The following is a 23,258-nucleotide window of genomic DNA, read 5'->3' as shown; positions in this document are numbered from 1 at the left end:
TCTCTTGTTGTGATATACTGTGAAGTCTTTCCCATTGTTCATGATAATTTGGGGCTAAGGTATTTGAGGCATGGAGGCGGGAAACAGCAGCAGATTCCCTCTTTAGATTCAGGACTGGGTTTCTTTTCAAAGTTCTGTTTCCCATATGTTGTCTGGGAAGGTCCGTGTGACCTCTAGGGCCTCTTCCTGGCGATGTCCCAATGCCCTAGTTTCTACTCTTGTGCCAGCTTGCCTCTGGGTGTCAGCCCTGCGGGGAGGTGACCCCAAGCCTGCCACGCTTGAAAAACCTCCCTTCTCTTGGCCGCAGCATCGCTATTGTTGGCACACACGATTGCTACCTTCATACCTGAACGTGGACTCACAGCAATTGTTAGGTGCCCAATAGCGCAGCATCCCTGAGGGCTAATCTAGAGTGGCAGTTACAGAAACCTACTTAAAGAGGGGAGGAAAAAGGACTGGCAAGGTGGTTGGGGGCAGAGGCATGCAGTGAACTTCAGACAATAGTAGGTTAGAGTTCGCAAAGACTTGCAGGAGGGGGAGTGAATCGACGTTTTTTCACAGTTTAAGTTGCACCGGAAAGTGGGGTGCGGTTGCTTGCTGCTCGAAAGAAGCGAGGTTGGTGGAAAGGAAGGCTTGCTTTATTTTGGATGCTGACCACGGAGCGGGGAGGGCAGACTTCTGTCCAAAGGAGGGCTTTCCCCTACTGACAACCAGTGGGCAAGAGCTTTTATAAGCTGCAGGAGGGGCTACGGGCAGAAACAGCACAGTCAGAGCTGACAGTCATCTTGAAATTGGTCATCAGTGGTCGGTTTGTTCCCCTTTCCTTGACACCAGTTCTCGGAATTGTGGCAGCTTATGTCATGGCTCGGAGAAGGCAATGGCACCCCACTCCAGTACTCTTGCCTGGAAAATGCCATGGACGGAGGAGCCTGGTAGGCTGCAGTCCATGGGGTCGCTAAGAGTCGGACACGACTGAGCGACTTCACTTTCACTTTTCACTTTCATGCATTGGAGAAGGAAATGGCAACCCACTCCAGTGTTCTTGCCTGGAGAATCCCAGGGACGGGGGAGTCTGGTGGGCTGCCGTCTATGGGGTCGCACAGAGTCGGACACGACTGAAGCGACTTAGCAGCAGCAGCAGCAGCAGCATGTCATGACTATGGTCAAGTAGTTAACTTACCTGAGGTTTCAGTTATCTATAAGACAGCTCACAGGATATGGCTCAGATATTTATTTATCTATAGCCCTTGAGAAGGAACCAAAGGTCCTTGACTATGCTTAATGACAGCATTATTATTATTTGGTCTGCTTGGACTATTTTCCTTTGTTTCTGCATTTTCTCACTTCTCTGATTCAACTTATTCTTTGGCTAAAGTTTTTCCACAAAGGCAGGCAGAGGACACAGGGTAGGGGGCTGGGCAAGGACCATGGGCAGAGCCCTGCTCCATTTCATAGTGAGTGTTCATCCTAATTGTTCACAAATAAGTGTAAACATTCTGTACATGGCATGCAATACCGTTTTTGTTAATACAGTTTGTGCTGGGTATGTTATGCGCCATAGCACCTCTTTTAATTATGAGAAATAATCATTGTTATCCTTATGTACAGATGAGGAAAATCAGGCTTAGTAGCAGTGGTAATCGTTCAGTCGTGTCCGTTCTTTGCAACCCCATGGACTGTAGCCCACCAGGCTCCTCTGTCCATGAAATTTCTCCAGGCAAGAATACTGGATTGGGTTGCCATTTCTTTCTCCAGGAGATCTTCCTGGCTCAGGGATCGAACCTGGGTCTCCTGTATCGCAGGCGGATTCTTTACCATCTGAGCCACCAGGGATGTGCTCGGTTCACACAGCTTGTCCAAGGCAAAGCTGGGGTCTGATCCTGGATTTGAGAGCCCTGAAGTTTGAAGTGTTTCTCTTGTAGCAGGAAAAGGAACAGTCTTGTTTTGTTTTGTTTTTTCTTTGCTGTATATCTAAAACAAATTCCCTGCAGAACCCCAGAAAGGTGAAAAGACAAGTTTGGAAGAGTGAAAGAAAGCCCCACCTGACCATTCTAACCTAGAAATCAGGTTAGAAGGGATATGGAAGTGTGTGTGTGTGTGTGTGTGTGTGTGTGTTTGGAGTCACAGGAAGGTGCCCTTGCTGGAACCAACTGCCACGACCCACCCAGGCTTTTGTACCTGCTCCCCACGCCCGCTCTAGACCAGGCTGTGGTCTGGCTCTCCCTCCGCGCAGCCAGTGGACCTGGGAAGTACTCTTCAGGGCTCCTCTGCTGCTCACAGAGGCTGGTGGGCGAGACCCATTCAGGCTGACTTTGAACCTAGTCACTGCTAAACGGTAACAAAAAGAACATGAAGAATCTTGAGGACATTGTCTCCCTACAGAATAGAAAAGAAGTCTTCAAAAAAAAAAACAAAATAGAAACATTGGTGCCATGTGTGTTTTCAGCAATTAACAAATACTTATTAAACCCCGGTGGTACCTGGCACCATTCTGTGAACTGAGGGTGGCTCTGGAAGGAGACAGGTATGACTTTATGGAATTTAAGTTTTGAGATTTGAATGGTTGCGTTATCAGGTTTAGTGATTTAGTTCATCAGGTTTTAGTATATTGAACTAATCCACCCCCCGACTCCAACCCCTCAAAATGTTGTGGGTTTTTTTTTTCCCCCTGATTATCCGTCCCCATTTTTAAAAATAAGAAATATATTCAAGAGCTTTAAAATTTTTAAGTTAAATTTTTTTTAACTCTATGAGCTGCCAATATTAATGCTTCCTTGTATTCTTCCAGAGATATTTTATTAAGTTTATAGATTATAAAATTAATTAAACATCGTGTGTGGAAAATAGTACACTTTCTTTTTTTTTTAAGTTCACAAAATACACATCAAAAAGAAGAATGGCCATTTTTTTAGACACCGTATTGCTGACTCATCAGAAAAGTCCTGATGTTGGGAAAGATTGAGGGTAGGAGGAGAACGGGGCAACAGAGGATGAGATGGTTGGATGGCATCTGTTACTCAATAGACATGAGTTTGAGCAAGCTCAGGAGATGGTGAAGGACAGGGAACCCCAGAGTGCTGCAATCCATGGGGTCGCAAAGAGTCAGACACGACTAAGCGCCTGGATGACAACAAATTGTGAGTGAGAAACAGCAGTTGATAAGAGGTAACCTCTATTTAAATAGATCATATGCAGACATTTAGGAAACTAATTTTCATTTAAAATTTTTTGAAGCATTTTTGATTGTTCACTTGTTTGTTTAATTTTTTGGCCATGCCATGGGGCAGCTTAGCTTCCCCACCCATGACTGAACTGGTGCCCCTCAAAGTGGAAGCACAGAGTCTTAAACTCTGGACCGCCTGGAAGTCCCATTATGTATTTTGTTAATATATACATATTTTATTTTTTAAAATTTTGGCCATGCCATGCAGCTTGCAGGATCTCAGTCCCCTGAGCAGGAATTGAATCTGGGCATGAACTCCTAGACCGCCAGGGAGCTCCCCAACACAGCAGGACTCTCTGACCTGACCCCCCTCCTCCCTTACCCCATCTCTCTCCCCTCACTGCTTCATACCTAAGGCCTCACACTTCATATCCCAGCAACTACTTGGTCCTACACACTTCAGCGATTTTCCCTTAATTTTTTTTTTTTTTGGTGGCTTTTTTATGATGTCTTCTCTGAGCTACCCTTCCTATCATCTCTGACTATTCCTATGCATCCTTTGTAACCCTCCTTGGATGTCACCTCGTCCAGAAGCCGTCCTTGATAACCCACCTTCCAGACAGCTGGTTAGTCCTATTCGCCCTGCCACAGTTGCCAGCACTAAATTATAACTACCTGCTAAGTGAAAAGCCCCTCTGCCCTTCCTCCTCCTTGTTTGAGTTCCTTTAGGGTGAGGAATGTGATATCCATTTTTATCTTTTCCATCACTACCCCTACACTGCGACCTATTGCTGTGCCTGAAGAGGGTTTGATGCTTGTGGGTTGGGTCTGGGGAGGGGACGGTTAGGAGACACTGAATACACGCATATGTATGGCTGAGTCCCTGCTGTGCGCCTGAAACTATCACAACATTGTTAATCAGCTATCAAAGTCTGAAAAAAAGTTCAGAGAGTGGTGTCCCCTGTCTGAGGTGGGGAGGAGTAATTTTTGATAGAATCAGAGAAACAGTGGGTAGGCTTGAAGGTATAATTCCGTAAGAGCTAGGCCAAGAAGTGATACCAGTAAAGAGAGAGATAACCAGTCCTTGTGGAATTTTAAGAGTTTCAGCTGGAATGTTAATAGGGCAGAATCATTGCTTAGAAAACTGATTCCCAGGGACTTCCCTGATGGCCCAGTGGTTAAGACTCCATGCTTCCACTCTAAAGGGTTCGGGTTCGATCCTTGGTCAGGGAGCTAAGAGCTGAGTGGTCCAAAAAACAAAAAAAACTGGCTCCTGGGCAGCCAGCTGGGCCCGCGCAGTCTCCTCTGATGCCCGGAGCGAGCACCAGTTCCCTAGGCGGGCACTGCCACCTGGTTCCTGTCTTACCTGCCCTCAGTCTGAGTATCTCCCACAGCTTGGCACTTAGCCAGCCCTGCGGTTTGTCTCCCACTTGGCTACTCCCGGCTCACAGAGTGGGCTTCTTCTGTCTGAATCTGACCCAGAGTACCCCTTAGGGGCTTTCCTGGTGGCTCAGATAGTAAAGAATGTGCCTGCAATGCAGGAGACCCAGGTTCAATCCTTGGGTCGGAAAGATCCCCTGGAGAAGCGAATGGCTACCCACTCCACTATTCTTGCCTGGAGAATCCCATGGACAGAGGAGCCTGGCGGGCTACAGTCCATGGGATCGAAAAAAGCTGGACGTGACTGAACAACAAACACCTTCACCTTCAACCCTTAGCTACTGGCTTGGAAAAAACAGGAGCAAAAGGAAATGAAAGGTTAAAGGAAAAACAACAATAGAAACTTGAGAAACATTTCTCCAGGTGTAGCTCTCAGCAAATGTAAACACTGAGCTCTTGGGAAGGTACGTGTTCTCTCTGAAAAGGTTACCCCAACCTTAAATCTGGGCGTGGCTGGATCAACCCCCAGGCTTTTTCAAAGTACGCATTGTGTTCTCTGAACATCAGCCTAAATTTAGAGTTCGGTTTCTATTGCCACAAAGGATGCATTCAGTCATGTTGATCGTACCATTGATTGAGAATGATGAACATAATCGGATTGGAAGCATCGTGTTTTAATGAACATTGTTAGAACGTTCAGGCTTATACTTGAGTTATTTTTTCGTGCCTGAATGACAGTCCACAGTGGCACCTATTTTGTTGACATGGAGGTAAATTCAGATTGAAGGAGAAATGACACTAAACAGATCCTTTCCTTGGGTTCCTATCCGCTGAGCAGAGTTTTCACATGACATCGTTTTTGTATGGCCAGATAATGTAAAATACACATAATACAATTGGACATGATTTTCACAATATTGTATCAGGGCGGCAGGCCTGTTTTGCTTGTTTTGTCTCTTTGGTAAATGTAGGCGATTCTTGGGGAAGTAATTTGAGGTCAGAGAAGGTCACGCTATATCCTGGCTCTTGAGAATCTAGATGTCAGCCTGGCCCCAGGGGTAGAGAAACCTTAGACAGGTTACAGAGTATTCACCTAATTAAACTATACTAAGCCGGTGGCTCAGTGGTAAAGAACCCGCCTGCCAATGCAGGAGACGAGGGTTCAATCCCTGGGTCAGGAAGATCTGCTGGAGTGGCCACCCCACTCCAGTATTCTTGCCTGGGAAAGCCCATGGACAGAAGAGCCTAGCGGGCTACAGTCCATGGGGTCGACCTAGCAACTAAACAAAAAAGACAGGACTATACTGAAGCCGTAGCCATTTGAAGGCATTTATTTATGATGCCTCTGGCCATCGGTTGTGCTGTATAACACTCGGATCATTTTCTTTTAAAAAAATACATTTATTTCTTGGTTTTTGGCTGCATGGGGTCTGTTGCTGGGGGCTTTCTCTAGCTGTGGAGGACAGGGGCTCCTCCCCGTTGCGGTGCAAGGCCCTCTCACTGCGGTGGCTTCTCCTGTTGCGGAGCACCGGCTTTAGGGCCTGGGGGCTTCCGCAGCTGCGGAGCACAGACTCAAGTCGCCCCAAGGCATGTGGAATCTTCCCAAACCAGGGATCAAACCTTTGCTCCCTGCACTGGCAGACGGATTCTTGACCACTGAACCCCCAGGGAAGTTCCTGGGTCATCCTCTTCACTGGGAAATCTGTGCCCAATGATTTCCCCACCCATCCTGTGAAGGAAATAATCTGGAAATACTGCTCTTAATTAACTTTTAATCCCTAATTCCTAGAACAACATTATATAAACAAGAAAAATTGGGTTATCGTATATATACACATTTAATTATGTACAGATACCATTCCTAAATATCCAGTAAGCTGAGCTTAACACAACTTTAAGTCGTGCAGAAAGGATTAATGTCTTGCTTTAGACCCAGCAAGGCCATTTTTTTTGCAACTTTCATTCCACTTCCAATCAATTTTCTACCGACTGTCTGAAATTAATCTTTTCAAGAAGAACCAAGGTTTTAGGTTTTATGTATTTTTGGCCACGCTGTGTGTCTTTCGGGATCTTTAGTTCCCTGAGCAGAGACCAAACCGTGTTCGGTGTAATAGAAGTGCAGAATCCCAACCATTGGACCATCAGGGAAGTCCCTCAGTGACTCTTTAAAACAGTAAAATGTTCGTTGCATGTCACAGTCATAACAGATATATATAATCGGTGTCTACAGATCTCGTTGTCATCTAGATCTCTACTTTCTCTGAACCACAGCAATGGCGTCTCCCGATATCTCCCCTCAAGTGCACGCAATACTATGAAAAGGCTTTGGAACCAGATAAGTGCAGGTTAGATATTGGCTCCCATTGCCACCTAACTGTGTGATACTGGTCTTGGTCTATGCTGTCTCAGTTAACCCATCTGTGATGGTGGGAGTAATAAATTTAGTCTCGAGAAGTTATGAATATTAAATAAGATAATGTATATAGTGTAGTGGTTCCCAGACAAAGCATGCTTCAGGAGCCCGGTGGAGCCCATTAAAACACGGACTGCTGGCCCCTAGCGCCAGGATTTCCAGTCCAGTAGGATCGGAGCAGGGTCCAGAATTTGTAGTTCTAACAAGTTGCGGGGGGTACTGATGCTAGAAGCCCCCCTTGAGAACTGTTGGCACGGCCCTTTTACAGAGTAGCACATAGATTTGCAGCAAATGTTGGTTCTGTTTATTTCCATCTCCTTAACAGAGAAAAAAAGGTAATCACCAGTAAAAATGAAAATGAGTTTATATAAGGCAAAGCTTTACAGTTTTGGTTGCTTAGGGTGGCTATTGTAAAAGGGGTGTGGAAATGACTGATGCTTGGGAAGGACTCATGTTGAAGAAATATCCCGGGCTTTGGGGTGAGACAAATTGATGATGAATTTTGGCTCTGTCCTTAGTAACTTTGTGACCATGGGTGGTGGTATTTAGTCACTAAGTCATATCTGACTCTTTGCAACCCCAGGGACTGTAGCCCGCCAGGCTCCTCTGTCCATGGGATTTCCCAGACAAGATTACTGGAGTGGGTTGCTATTTGCTTCTTTAGAGTATCTTCCTGACCCAGGGATCAAAACCTGGGTCTCCTGTGTCTCCTGCATTGACAAGTGAATTCTTTACCACTGAGCCACCTGAGAAGCCTGACCACGGATACCCAAACCTTAAACTCCTCATCTGTTTAAACTCACAGTAATGATGGCTACTTAGTAAAGCTGATTTGAGAACTGAGTGAAAAAAATTGGGTGTAAACTGAGAGGTGAAGTGTTTTTCTATTTGTTAATACAAATATGTGTTAAGAAAACCTAAATATGGTGTAGAATTCCTAAACTAATGAGATCCTCAAGGAAGGTGTTAAATTAAACCCGTTTAAATCTCTTTTCGCTTTGAAAAGATGTCTGCACCATAGCCCCAAAACCATGTAAAACTAGATGTAAGTTCCTCCAAAGAGAAATAGGAGGAACTATAAGAAAACTTAAGCAGTTTAACATGTTAGGATGAGGATTTTTTATAATTTTGATTTCCCTGAATGTTATTGGGTATAATTTCTGAAACTACAGAAAAGTCTCACTTAGTTCTTACAGTAATACTGTGAAGTATGTTCTCATATCCATGAGAAGAGTGTTTCCTTAAAGATGCAAAGGATGTTAGTATCTTCAGGACTCTTTCTGAGATCACATCACATGAAAGGAACAGGAGCTGGGATTAATAGGATTGTTTTATTCTCTTAAGCCTTATCATGTACAGAGATGTCACTTTAGAATAAATATAATTTCTTGGAAAAGGAAATCGACATAGCCAAGATGTGAAAGAAATTGGAGTTTCCCCCCCCCCCCCACAGTCAATCTGTATAGGTTTCTGTGCATTCAGCCACATCCTTCTCATTTCCGTGTTCAACTTCCTGGATGTTAAAACAAATTATTGCTCCTCCTAGCTACTTACCAGGGACCACTGTAAAATTCTATTGTGTGTGTGTGTGTGTGTGTGTGTGCTAAGTCGTCAGTTGTGCCTGACCCTCGGCAACCCTATGGACTGACTGGCTGTGTTAGACTATGTCTGCCTCTGGGTGACCCACCAGGCTCCTCTGTCCATGGGATTCTCGAGGCAAGAATACTGGAGTAGGTTGCTGTGCCCTCCTATAAAATTCTATTAGAGATTTACAAACACACACAATCGGATGCAGAATGGTATAGTCATCCTTATGTGCCCATCAGCCAGTCTCAAACTGAATTTATTATAAGCACACGTTCTTTAATCTTTAGGAGCAATATGTTTGTTAAGATGCTCATTTTGGCCTTCCTCTTCCTGTAGGGAACGTGGGAGGGGTTTGTTACTAAGAGTAGGAATTGCTTAGTGGGGGTAGACTGTTCCATGTGCAGTGTTTAGAGGTAATTTTTTCCATCTCTTCTAGCTACTGAATATTCTGCTTCCTTTATATAGGAGGGAAAAAAGACATTGACAGTCTAACTATTTTATGAATCCCCTTTGGAATTGCCTTGGGGAGTTTCCTGTTGGTCCAGTGGTTTTTCCTGTTGGTCCATTGTTTAGGACGCCAAGAGCTCACTGCCGAGGGCTCCAGGTTCGATCCCTGGTCAGGGAACTAAGATCCCGCAAGCCACATGATGTGGCCCAAGACAAAAGCAAACAAGAAACAATGCCTGGGTTCAATCTCTGACTGGGGAACTGAGATCCCACAAGTTGCATGGTGCAGCCAAAGGGGAAAAAAAAAACAAAACAAGCAAATACAGCATGTAGTTATGTCATTGTGCTTTTGTTACTTTTGGCTTGACAGTGTCTGTGATTCAGAACAAATATTAGGAATATTGTGAACTTAATTGGAAGAATAAGAATAACCCCAACTGTATCCACTTCTTTTTCAGGAATACAAAAAGGAAGAGAAGCTTCTTTTTCAGAGACACATGTGACAGACTCACAAAGCTTCCTATCATGAGTCCTTGCAATCCATTAGATCATCTGAGGACTTTGTACTGTTTATGTCACAATATCCCAATAGGATCTCTTATCAGAAGTCATACAGAAGAGGTTTTGTCTAGATGGCTCAAGGGTTTATCTTTTCCTGTAAAGTGAACGTATTAGTCACTGGTCCGTATCCACAATTCAGAGTTGCTAAAATATTGAAATAACTGTTGCACAAATGGAAACAGCAGTATTCAAGTGCTTTAAAGTAAGCTCTCCACACCTGAAAACTGAATGCTCAGAATTGGCACTTTGATCCCTAAAATGACCCTGAGCAGAGAAGAAGGGGGCAAGGAACTGAGGGGGCCAACATTTCTCTGAAGTCTCAGGTTTTGTTTTATGAATTTATGTACACATCACATTCCCACCTCTTCTAGAACTTTCTTAAATTTCTAATTGAAATATATTACACAATGTATGGGGCTTCTCTGGTAGCTTAGACGGTGAAGAGTCACCTGCGATGCAGGAGACCTGGGTTCCATCCCTGGGTCAGGAAGATTCCCCTGGAGGAGGGCATGGCAACCCACTCCAGTATTCTTGCCTGGAGAATCCCCATGGACAGAGGAGCCTGGTAGGCTACAGTCCACGGCGTTGCAAAGAGTAGGACATGACTGAGCGACTAAGCACAGCATATACAGTGTATACATACACTGTATACATGTTGATGTATAGCAGAAAACAACACAATATTGTAATTAGCCTTCAATTAAAAATAAATAAATTTTGAAAAAAGAAATATACATACAGGAAACCCAACGTATCAGAATTGAAATGACTGAATTTTCAAACTGATCCTCACCTGAGTAACCAGTACAAGAGCCCACACTCCTACAAATACTCCAGGAATCCCCCAGTACTCTCTTCAAGAGCAACAATCATCTTGACCCTCTAGTTTTGCTGCTTTTGTGTCATCATAGAGCTTCTAATTGTAGCCTAGTGCTTTTCATCCAAATGTTCAGGTTAAATAGATTCTTTCAAGAAGAAATGCTCAGGCCACACTGTGATTTCGTGTGTTTCTAAAAACTGCTGGACATTCCATGGGTTGGGGGTGAGGGGCGGGAGTGGGCTGGGATACCCACATGTGCCAGGTACAACCTAGGACCCTCTGTCCCATGTTTCTTCTCTTTTTAATTTTTTTTAAAGAAGTTTCTCCTATTTGCAGAACAGTCTAAGCAGAAGTACTTCTGTGGTTCTATATAAAAGGTTAGGCTTGTTGTAGATAGGCAGTTAGTTCCCAGAATGAGCAACCTATATATACCCCAGTGCGTGCAGCACCAAATGGAATTTACCACTGACCTTCAACTCCTTCAGACTTGTCTCGGGTTGTAGATAGGGTTTAAAATTAGACAACAGCCCTAAGCAAGCATGGTTTTTATTTGGCTGCTTTTACATGGACTTGGAGGGAAGGCTTTACAACTTAGGAATGCATTTTTGATTTACATCCAACTGGGTGTAACCTGGTGCCTTGTTTTGAAGGTGAGGTAGGCACTGCAGTCAGGGCAAGAGGAAAATTCGTCTAATGGGTTCATTAAGGGCCTTTCCCCAGACAGGAGACAAAGCAGCGCAGGGCGTGCTACGTTCTGTTGATTCTAACAAGGAAAGGCCTGGCCATGAAATAGCTTTCAGTGTAATGGAGTGCGAAGGATGATCAGTACTGTAAATACTTTTATTTGAAGTGAAGTGAAGTCACTCGGTCGTGTCTGACTCTTTGCGACCCCATGGACTGTAGTCTACCAGGCTCCTCCGTCCACGGGATTTTCCAGGCAAGAGTACTGGAGTGGGTGGCCATTGCCTTCTCCAGGGGATCTTTCCGACCCAGGGATCGAACCCGGGTCTCCCGCATTGTAGGCAGATGCTTTACCACCTGCGCCACCAGGAAAGTCTATTTATTTGAAACAGTCACATAAAACTAGGAGATGCCACTTGAAATGCAAATGCCTAATTTAACCTGTGAACAAACACATCTAAACGAATAGATTACAGGGAAAACATGACTTGATGTTCACATGCTGCAAATAACAATGCTTCATCCTAAGGAAACAGGTTTTTGGACTGATGAAAGTGGTGAACATTTGTGTATAAGGGATGCCCAAACTCATTTTAGGAAACCCAGTCCATATTTCTCAGTGGTAAAGACCACTTATGATAGGTTATTTGCAATTTATATTTGGTAGAGTTTTGTCAGCTAGTTGGGGGCATCAGTAATGAATAATCTGCCCACCAACGTCGGACATGCAGGAGGCTCAGGTTTACTCCTTGGATCGGGAATCCCCTGGAGGAAGAAATGGCAACCTACTCCAGTATTCTTGTCTGGAAAATTCCATGGACGGTGGAGCCTGCCAGGCTACACCGTCCATGGGGTCGAAAGAGTCAGACACGACTGGGCGACTGAGCACACACACAGCCAGCTAGTTCACAGCTATGCCAATCTTAAGGTGATGTGAAAGTATTTATTGGTGCAAAAAATGCTTCATGAAATGTTTTCTTAGTGATTGTTACTTGTAAGACTTTGTAGTGTTTGGGATCTTTTTTAACTTTCATTTTTGTTTTTTGTACTTTTATCAGTCGTTTGAATCCATTCAAATAAAAGTGTTTGATTTTTCCCAAATTATAGAATAATATTTTTAAGAGGAAAAAAGTCAAGATTCATGAGGTAAATGTGCCAGGATACTTAACACTAGCTAAATTGGGGAAGTTGGGGGGAAAAAGAAAAAAAAAACAGTTGGTCTCTTCTTTGAACTTCTCTGTATTTTTAAAATCTTCAAAACTTATGGTTGCTTTATTTGTTGAAAAATAAAATCTCCCTTTACTAAGGGATACTATTTGGTGTTTTAAAAGCTGAAAAATATTATCCCTATTAAGGGATGCTCAATGCATTAAGTAGCCTATGGAAAACACAGCTACTCAAACCTGGCTACACATTATAATCATATAGAGCATTTTAAAAAATTCCAGTGTCTGGGACTCACGCCTGACCAATTAATTCAGAATAGCTAGGAGATGGGGCACAGTTATTGGTACTTTCCTAAAAGTTCCACAGAGGATTCCGATGTGTAGCCAGAATGGAGAATACTGATACAGATGAAGGCTGGACTTAGAGATAAAAACTGAAGGATGGAACTGATTGTCTTGTGGACTTGGCCCACATCCATTCTCTGCCATTTTACCTGACAGCTACTTTTGTAAAAAGTCAGTTAAGGTTTTGCTAGGAGGAAAAGAACTTCCAAAACATAGTAGCTTGAAGAAGTTCCTGTGTCTTCTGTGAGGACTTCTGACCGGGGCCTGTTCCACCAGGACTGGAAGGGCTTGGATGGACCTTCGCTTGCAGAACCTGGTCTTCTAACCCCACGGCCCCTCATTCCCTAGTGGGTTCAGCAGGGCTGTTTCACTTGGTGACCTCAGGGAGGGTCGCCCTAATCAGCGAGTACTTTCGTAAGTCTCTGCTTGAATCATGTGTGCTAATGTCCCATCAGTCAAAGCAGGTCCCGTGGCCAAGCCACGGGAGAGACTGTGGAGTGTGGAGAAACATTCTCTACCTTTGAATGGAAAAGTTGCAAAATCATAGTGAATGAAGGCATGTATATAGCAATGGAATGAATTTGTGCCCATTTTTGGCAATTGACCATAACAAATTAAAATGCATCCCTTTTTTAGTGAAAGTACTTGATAAAGCAAGATATTTACTAGGATCTTTTTTAAAAAATTCTTTTTGAGGGGGCTTCCCAGGCAGTCCAGTAGTTAAGACTCTGCACTTCCACTTGAGGTGGGAGCAGAGGGTTTGATCCCTGATTGGGGAACTAAGATTCCACGTGTTGTGGCACAGTCCAGAAAAAAATTATTTTTCTAGTTAATTTTGGGAAAGTACCTTTAACTTGCATTACAAAAGAAATTTAATGGTAATTAAGGAATTTCTAAAACAGTTTAGAAATTAGGAAATTTAGAAATTAGGAAAATCCAGAAAACTACAAAGACTAAAATAAAAATCAACAGAAATATTCAGAGATACTATTTTAGCACATTTCTTTCAGTATTTGTTTTCATATAAAAACATCTATTTTATGTGTTTTTATAACTAGCTCCCCTCATTTAATAGTATGTCCTAGTTTTTCTGTGTCCTGAAGAATTCTTCACCATAATTTATAATAGCTCAGTAATATGCCATCATGTGAATGCAATATCATTTATTTAGCAAAACTTCCAATTAGGGGTTTTTAGGAGGTATTATCAGTAATACATTGTTTTATTAATAAAATTGGTCATTAATGGTGACTGAATCTCAGCAGTAATTAAGTCCCAAGTACCATTCAGGGTGTTTTAAGTATATTACACACTTCACAACAACTCCATGAGGTGTAGGGAATTTTTTTTTCCCAAAGTTTTTATTTGGGATTGGGGTATAGCCCGTTAACAATGCTGTGGTAGCTTCAGGGGAACATTGAAGGGATTCAGCCATACATATACATGGATCCATTTCCCCCCAAACCTCCTCCTATCCAGACTCTGTAGGAACTGTTTTGACACTCCTTTAGAGTCAGAGAAACCAAAGAACAGAGAGGTTAGGTGATCTATCAGAGGTCCCACAATTAATCATTGGTCTGGCAGGGACTTGAACCCAGGCAATATTGTTTGAGAGTCTTTGCTTGTAACTGCTATATTACATTGCCTCTCAAATAAGAATTTAGAAAGAACTTCTTTAGGACAAATTGCAGTACACGAACTGAGTCAGAGTATATGCAAGGGTTTATTTGTTTTTTGTATTTATTAATTTATTTATTTTTGTCTCTTCTGGGTCTTTGTTGCTGACCCAGGGCTTTCTCCTGTGGTGGTGCTTGGGTTTCTCATTGCAGCGGCTTCTGTTGTGGAGCACAGGCTCTAGGTGCACGGGTTTTAGGAGTTTGGCGCGTGGGCTCAGCTGCTCCTTGGTGTGTGGAATCTTCCTGGACCGGAGATTGAACTCATGTCTGCTGCATTGGCAGGCAGACTCCCAACCACTGGACCACCAGGGAAGTCTGTATGCAGGTCTTTTAAGGGTTTTGATAGAAAGTGTCATATTGCTCTCCCCAAAACTGGTCCAACTGCACTCCCACTGGCAAGTCTGAGACTCTCATTTCCCTACACCTTCTCCACCACCAGCTATTCAGTTCAGTTCAGTTTAGTCACTCAGTCGTGTCCGACTCTTTGTGACCCCATGGGCTGCAGCACTACAGGCCTCCCTGTCCATCGCCAACTCCCAGAGCCTACTCAAACTCATGTCCATCGAGTCGGTGATGCCATCCAACCACCTCATCCTGTGTTGTCCCCTTCTCCTCCTGCCCTCAGTCTTTCCCAGCATCAGGGTCTTTTCAATACCACTAGGTCTTATCACTTTCTAAATCTTTGCCAGCTCCATATAAAATGATGAGAGCAGCAGGGAATATATAGGAAATATATATATAGGAATATATAGGAAATCCAGGTACCTTCCACTCAGTCTTTTGCTGTGAATCTACAGCTGCTCTAAACAAAGTCTATGAAAAATTTATTTTCTTAAGAGAGGCTATCTTAAGATTTAAATTTTACTAACTTTAGTTTCTAGCAAGCATGAGCTTCTTTTTTTTTAATTGATACATAACTGACATATAACAGTTTCAAATGTATAAGATAATGATACAAGATTTGTACATACTGAGAAATGATGATCACAATGTCTTGTTAACATCTGTCCCCACCACCATAGTTACAAATTTTTCTTTCCTTAAGATGAGAACTTTCAAGATTCTCTCCTAGTAACTTCCAAATAGGCACTGCAGTGTTAATAACTACAGTCATCGTGCTGTACTTTACAGCCCCATGAATTATTTTGAGCTTGTTGTCTTTTATTAGATATTTGCATAAGCCAAGGTACAGAGAATGACGTGAAAATGGAAGGCCAATTTGGGAATTCCCGAAAGCCTGGTAGGACAGCTGGGTGTGTATGGATGGTGATGACAGGAGACGTGGGCAGTGTTGAAAGGTGATGTCGTGGACAGTGATGAAAGGGGAGGCCTGGAAACTCAGTGTCGCAAACTCCACGTCCACAGGGCCAGGCAGACAGGGTGAGCTGGTGAAACACGGTGGGGGAGCAGGGTAGGTGGAGAGCTCCAGGTTAGATAACACTCTCGTGACTTGTGGACAGTGGAGTCTTGGCAGTCCAGACTGTCGTGGGAACTTTCCTTTTTTGCGGTGTCCCACTCCCCTTCAGTGGGGGTCAAACCAAACAGGTCTCCCAATCAGATATGGTTTCTGGGCTACCCGTCTGCTGCACAGAGTCTGTAGACATGACTGCAAAGATCCTCTTGTGCCATGCTCAACACACTGGTGTCTTCCTGGCCCGAATGTGACCTAGAGCAGCACACCGCTGGACCTGGCCAGGGTCACGGTTCTGAGGCGCTAGCTGGGGCAGTTGATTCGTGACAGCATGGAGCAAAAGAAAAAAGCGCCGATTTACACTCATGTGTTTGTGGCAAGAGGTCACTTTGAACTGGGTCCTGAGGAGCAGAAGTAGCAACGTAAAATGAGATATGGGGTGAGGAGTCAGAATTCTAAGGGCAATGGGCACCCGTGGGAGGGATCTGGGATGATGGCAAGCCTGAATTTGTCATTTGTCCGAGGGTGAGGTGGGGGGCAGGCACCACAAAGCACTAGAAGAAGCAGACGCAGGGCAGGGGGTTCAAAGTAATCCCACATACCCCAGCCAGGAAGGCCACAAGGTCAACGCTAATTATATAAAGAGCCATTTGCTGGTATGGCCGACAAAGTGGGCAGACTGGAGGCCGAGAGACTGGTTTATGGGCAATTAAAATAGTCTTGGTGAGTGGGCAGTGCTAGCCAGGAAAATGATGCTCTGAAAAGCCAGGTAAGGCTTGAAGAACTGCTGGTAGATGAGAAATCAGTCAGGGACTCACCTGAAAACCAGTTCTGGACTTATGGTGGTGATCATTTTGCGATATATACAAGTATCGAGTCAATATATTGTACACCCGAAACTAGTATAATGTTATATGGCAATTGTACTTCAATTTAGGAAAAGAAAACAGAAACTCTGGGAAATAGAAGACTTTAGTTTTATTTTAAGCACTCTGGAAAGTTTTGATATATTCTGAAGTTTGGAAACATCAAATTCTTTTCTTTCTTCCTCGTCTTCCTTCTTTCCTTCCCCTCATTCAACGGTGTACAGAGTATTTGCTAGTTATTTGGGCACGTGTCTGAGGGTGCTGTGCTGTGCTATGTTCAGTCGTGTCCAATTCTTTGTGAGCCCATGGACTATAGCCCGCCAGGCTCCTCTGTCCATGGGATTCTCCAGGGAAGAATACTGGAGTGGGTTGCCATGCCCTCCTCCAGGGGATCTTTCGAACCCAGGGACCGAACCCGGGTCTCCCGCATTGCAGATGGTTTCTTTCCTGTGTGAGCCACCTGTCTGAGGGTAGATCTATCAAAGACAGCGTTCTGATGTTTGTTTAGATGTTCTGGTATTTCTGGGACACCTGATAAAAGTCTCACTTGAGAGTACTTCCCTCTTGTTCATGTCAGAAGTCCACCTTGCTTGACCCAGCTCCCCCAAAGGACGCTCTTATCACTCTGAGTGAATAGTTTGTCAGCCAACATGGGCACCCTATAGTTCAAGGTTTGTCTCCTAGGTGCTTTCATGAGACGTTCAACAAAAAACTCCACCCCTTTCCATGTGGCCATTCAATCTCGAACTTTCATGAAACATCATCGGAATGAATTTGCTGATCATTTCCTACTTTACTCACAAACCTGCATGCTCTCAAGAAAACAGAGTACCTTGAGGACAGGTATAATACAAAGGAAAAAGAGTGATCATCTTTCAGCTGCTTGAGCTCTGAGATCCTGAAGGGAGAGGGTTCCTTAAATAGAACTAGAGAAATACGCCACAGAAGAGTCCATACACATCTAATCCAGTGGCTCTTCATTTCAGCATTTCTTTCTTTTCTCCATTGAATTGGCATAATTCTGCACTAAAATCAAGCCAATCAGATAAAAGGAAACTTCTTTCTCTTTGACATATTAAAAAGTACAACAAATACCCACATAGATCAAACTCTTCAAAAGAAAATACAGAGAGGAGATGCTGAAAGACTAGTTATTTATCCAAGTTTATTCTTGGAGAGCTGGAGTTCAGAAACTCTGAACTCTGCGCCCCTGGAAGCAATACTCTGTCGAAGAGAAATCATTCTTAAAGTGTGATTTCTAAAAATTCTCTTCGTTCCCTCTTGGCATACTTGTGGAGCAGCCTTGGGAACGGTTCCCTTCTGGCCTCTCCTTACACCCTTGCGCTGTTTTTACCTCCAGACAATGACTGTGGAGTCGCTTTCTAGGCAAGGGACAAGTGAGTGGCTCAGGGGTCGTCATGAGTGGAGGATATTGAAGGCTGTCTTGGTTTTAGTGAAGAGAAGAAGGAAAAGTTGTCTGAAAGTTGTGAAAGGCAGGCCTTCACTGCCACAGAGAAATCTGCCGTAATATTAACAGGGGTGTTTGACGAGAGCTAAAGCCCTTGTGGCTCAGAGGTTAAAGCGTCTGCCTGGAGTGCGGGAGACCCGGGTTCGATCCCTGGGTCGGGAAGATCCCCTGGAGAAGGAAATGGCACCCCACTCCAGTACTCTTGCCTGGAGAATCCCATGGAGGGAGGAGCCTGATAGGCTACAGTCCATGGGGTCACAAAGAGTCAGACACGACTGAGCCACTTCACTTTCACTTTTCACTTTCAAAGATGATTGAGAACAATGGAAGCAAAGGGTCAGGGGGTCAAGGTCAGTCTTGAGGTCATGAATGCACTGAAACCTGAACTGTTCTCTGGGGTTGCCCAAGATTGTCTGCTTCTAAAAAGCACTGCACTAACCTTTCCTGTTCCTCACTGGAAGATTGTTCAGGAAACACTCTTGACTAGAGGAATCTGGTCTGCTAATAAAAATATCAATACAACCCATAAGGGAAAAGGATCTAGAAAAGAAAATTGATTCCTGGGTCGGGAAGATCCGCTGGAGAACAGATGGGCTACCCACTCCAGTATTCTTGGGCTTCCAGTATGCGTGGCTCAGCTGGTAAAGAATCCTCCTGCAATGTGGGAGACTTGGGTTCGATCTCTGGGTTGGGAAGATTCCCCGGAGAAGGGAACAGCTACCCACTCCAGTTTTCTGGCCTGGAGAATTCCACAGACTATACAGTCCGTGGGGTCGCAAAGAGTTAGACACGACTGAGCGACTTCCACTTTCACTTTCATACATATATATAACTGAATCACTGTAAATCAACCTCAAAAAATAAAGTATAAAAAAATCAGTACATATAAACCTTTCTGGATATGCTAGGCCAAAGTATCAGTATCAGTAAATATAAACCCAGGCTTCCCTGGTGGTCCAGCAGTTAAGAATTTGCCTTGCAACGTGACGGATACCAGTTCCATCTCTGGTCCTGGAGGATCCCACATGCCGCAGGGTAACTGACCCGTGAGCCACAACTGATGAACCGGTGCTCTCAAGCCTGTACTCTGCAATAAGAGAAGCCATCACAACGAAAGAGTAGCTTCTACTCACCATAACTAGAGAAAGTCCTTGCCTGTCAACAGAGACCCAGTGCAAGCAAAACTAAGTAAATATTTTTTTTTAAATAAAATAAATACAAACCCTTCTGGATACTCTGGGTCAAAAGCTCCAAGAACATCTCATTTGTGGCTTTGTCCCCAGCATCTCCTCTGGAACACAGGAGCCCCACAAGTAAACTGTTTGAATGAGAGAATAAGTTATCCTGAAAACAAAACCAACAAGGATTTTAGCACGTCCACACTCCTGGGCAATTCACTTCAATATTGTGGGTTCTTGTTTACACAGCTTGGCAATGATGGGAACATATTAAAATATTAAAGCATGAAAATTTCTAAAATCCCTTCCTCTATAAAATTTTAGTTTCCTCCTTTCCTTGTATTATCTTTTCCTCTTAAAACCAAAGAAGAGTCTATTTGTTGGCAGTTGTCAGAGGTGATGTAGAGAGGTCATCATCTCAGGGATCACAGAACTCCAAAAAAAATCCCCATGAAACCAAGAGGATCATTCTGTAAGTTACATATGTTAAACCAACACAACATTGTAAAGCAATTATCCTCCAATTAAAAATTTTTTTAAAAATTGAGGGATTAATGAACCATTGGAAGGCAAAAACAAATATACCATTTTATTTCTCAAAATAACCCCAGTTAACAATGAGGGGGAAAAGGCTACAAGGTACTTAACGTATGTTTCCCAACTATCAGGTAATTTTCCATTTTTTTAATTGTTTAAGTTAACCAGCAATGAACACCATTTTTTCTTTGGTTGAATTTCATAAGCACAATTACTAAATCAGTGAAGCAAATCAGACTCGGATGCTTGTAAATAAACCTTTTTAAAATATAAAAGCAATGTAACATTAAAGGAAGTTTTGTAAACACAAATTTGCACATTTCATATTCAAATACTGGGTTGCCCAAAAAGTTCATTTGGGTTTTTCAGTAAGAGCTTATGGAACCCAAATGAACTTTTTGGCCAATTCAGTATTTATACATGGTTTTATTGTGAAAAGTGAAAGTCACTCAGTTGTGTGACTCTACGAATTCTCCAGGCCAGAATACTGGAGTGGGTAGCCTATCCCTTCTCCAGGGGATCTTCCCAACCCAGGAATTGAACCGGGGTCTCCTGCATTACAGGTGGATTCTTTACCACCTGAGCTACCAGGGAAGCCCACGTGGTTTTATTAATAAGGTACAATTCCATGTTCTCATCCAGGGGCAATTTATCCTCCCAGTGGACATTTGGCATTGTATTCATTGTGCTCAGTTGTGTACAACTCTTTGTGACCCCATGGACTGTAGCCCACCAGGCTCCTCTGTCCATCGGATTCTCCAGGCAAGAATACTAGCATGAATTGCCATTGCCTCCTCCAGGGGATCTTCCCAACCCAGGGATAGAACTCCCGTCTCCTACTTTGGCAAGCTGATTCTTTACCACTAGTGCCACCTGGGAAGCCCACATTTGGCATTATCTGTAAACATTGGGGTCACAACTTAGGGTTCGGGGGAGCAGGTAGAGAGGGCACTGGCATCTAGTGTGCAGAGGCCAGACAGAGAATCATCCAAAGTGCCACTGAGAAACTTGCTTTAGGTTATAGTACAAAAAAGCATTCTCTTCCACAGCTACTCTGTCCTCCTGGCTTGAATGGAAACGATTATGTTTTAACCATTTATTTAGTTAAGCCTGCGAGGCACTGTGCTGAACACAATACACACCTTATCTTAGGTAACACAAACTCTCTGAAATTTTGAAGATTAGCACATGACGTCTGAAAGAGACTTGATAATTGTTCAAGGTCACCCAAGCCTGTAAATAGCACAGACTAGGATTTGCTGCAGGAGGTAAATCCCACCGATGGCTCGGTGGTGAAGAATTTGCCTGCAACACAGGAGACACAGGAGACATGGGTTCGATCCCTGCATGGAGAAGAGTCCTCTGGAGGAGGAAATGGTAACCCATGCCAGTACTCTTGCCTGGAAAATTCCATGGACAGAGAGTAGCCCGGTGGGCGCAAGAGTCAGACACAACTTAGGGACTGAATAACAACAGTGATTTTCCCTACTTTTCTAAGTTGACTTTCCAGAGTTGTGCCAATTTCCAGCACCACTGTGAAGCTGTGAGAAAACCTCTTTCAATACACTGACCCTAGCATTACTTTTGACATTGAAAACCAAAATTCTTGCTTATTTAATAAGCTAAAAATTATGTATCTGAGCTTAAATATTAAACAGTTGCTGGAATTTGTTATCATGTATATGTCTCCCAAAACAAGGAACCCTCTTGCCATGTAAGAACAATAAGGAGAAAAGTCAGGTCAATATAAATAAAGCTTGTGTTTCAAAGAAACACATTCATTTATTCAACAAATGCAGTTGTTTGTCTAATAGAGGCTAAGCCCCAAGAAAAACATTCCTGCTTAGTCCGTAAAGTTGATCTCAAATCTTTTGTTTAAATAAGCCTATGAAGAGCAAATGAGAGAATTGTGTTTTATAGTTTAAAATGTTTTCTCTGATAATATTAGTGTCTTTTTTGCCCTGTCCTAGAAATACTGCAAAATAGATGCTACCTAGGATACCTGTGAATTGAGGCAGACTTTTACCCACATACCCCATAACTCCCCTCCTGCCAAACAATAATCATAATAGCAACAATCATAACACAATATAGTCCAGTATTTTAAAATATATAGTAACAGTGTATATAATATGTATAATGGGATACAGTAGTACATCCCATTAGTGGATCATTTTAGTAGGTCTTAAATGAAAATTTTTAACATTAGAGAATTGATGCTTTTGAACTGTGGTCTTAGAGAAGACTCTTGAGAGTCCCTTGGACTGCAAGGAGATCCAACCAGTCCATCCAACCAAAGGAGATCAGCCCTGGATGTTCTTTGGAAGGAATGATGCTAAAGCTGAAACTCCAATACTTTGGCCACCTCATGCGAAGAGTTGACTCATTGGAAAAGACTCTGATGCTGGGAGGGATTGGGGGCAGGAGGAGAAGGGGACGACAGAGGATGAGATGGCTGGATGGCATCACCGACTCGATGGACGTGAGTTTGAGTGAACTCTGGGAGTTGGTGATGGACAGGGAGGCCTGGTGTGCTGCGATTCATGGGGTCGAAAAGAGTCGGACACGACTGAGCGACTGAACTGAACTGAACTGAAACTAGAAAATAGCAGACAAGTGTACTGCTACAACACTAAATATTTTGTGAAACTTTTGTGTGGGTGAGAGAGAGAGAGACAGTGAAATTGTTTTCCAGTGGCTTGCAGCCTAAAGGGTTGAAAACCACTGATCTTATCTACCTACTTCACTCGAAAAGGAAGTCTGGGGCCATTGCGTGATGGCCAAGAATACACAGCTAGTTCTGGGGTAAGAATTTACTTCGCAGCTCCCTAGGCCAGTATCTGTTCCACTGGGGGCGTTCAACCTAAGGTCAGTCTCTGGGGGAAAAATCGGAAAGAGACGTAGAGATGTCTTTAGGGTAGTAAAAGGGGAAACTGGCTGTTGGCACAAGTAACAGGATCAGTAGCTTTGGGGTCTCCACATATTTTTTAAAAATTATTAATTAAGTAATTTTAGTTTTTGGTTGCACCGGGTGTTTGTCGCTGCGCATGGGCTTTTTCTCTAGTTGCGGCGAGCAGGGACTACTTTCTGTTGCGATGTGCGGGCTTCTCATTGCGGTGGCTTCTCATTGCGGTGGCTTCTCATTGCGGTGGCTTCTCATTGCGGTGGCTTCCCTTGTTGCAGAGCACGGGCTCTAGGCCGGAGGGGTGGGGGGTGGGGGGCTTCAGTAGTCGAGGCTCTCGGGCTCTGAAATTTCCTTTGAATCCAAGGTTCCACATCCATGGATTCAACCAACCTCCTATTGCCTAGGATTGTTGTATCTACTATTGAAAAAAATCTGCCTAGGAAAGGACCCTTGCAGTTCAAACCCATGCTTTTCAAGGGTCAATTGTATTCCCTGCAGAGGGAACAAAGATGTAAGTATCAAGATTCTTTCATGAGAGCAGAATTTGAGTGAGAAGAGCAGAGTGAGAAGCTCCCCTGAAACTGGATGAAGGCTGAGGGGGTGACTTCTGGAGGGGAGGAAATGAAGCTGGGTTCCTGGCCGTGTTGCTTGTAG

General features: G+C 43.6%; 1 protein-coding gene across 2 annotated transcripts in view; it reads left to right on the top strand.

Moving 5' to 3' along the window:
- The window catches only part of LOC147347765 (N-acetyllactosaminide beta-1,6-N-acetylglucosaminyl-transferase-like), a 38,191-nt gene that overhangs the window by 2,076 nt on the left and 12,857 nt on the right, over window positions 1-23,258 (top strand). Inside the window, exon 2 of one of the 2 annotated variants that reach the window (XM_086370343.1) lies at window positions 9,449-10,296. The exons of the other annotated variant lie outside the window; for it this stretch is intronic. Coding sequence (XP_086226469.1) covers window positions 9,449-9,519 — 71 coding nt within the window. The 3' untranslated portion in view covers window positions 9,520-10,296. Of the gene's footprint in view, window positions 1-9,448; window positions 10,297-23,258 lie in introns of those variants that run through there. 2 annotated transcript variants of the gene reach the window in all.

The sequence above is a fragment of the Bos grunniens genome, chromosome 23, assembly GCF_055505025.1.
Source record: "Bos grunniens cultivar Pamir isolate PY7600 chromosome 23, Bosgru_T2T1.0, whole genome shotgun sequence".
NCBI classification, from domain to species: Eukaryota; Metazoa; Chordata; class Mammalia; order Artiodactyla; family Bovidae; genus Bos; species Bos grunniens.
Note: the sequence above shows the minus strand (reverse complement) of the source record. Positions and strands in the feature narration are given on the sequence as shown.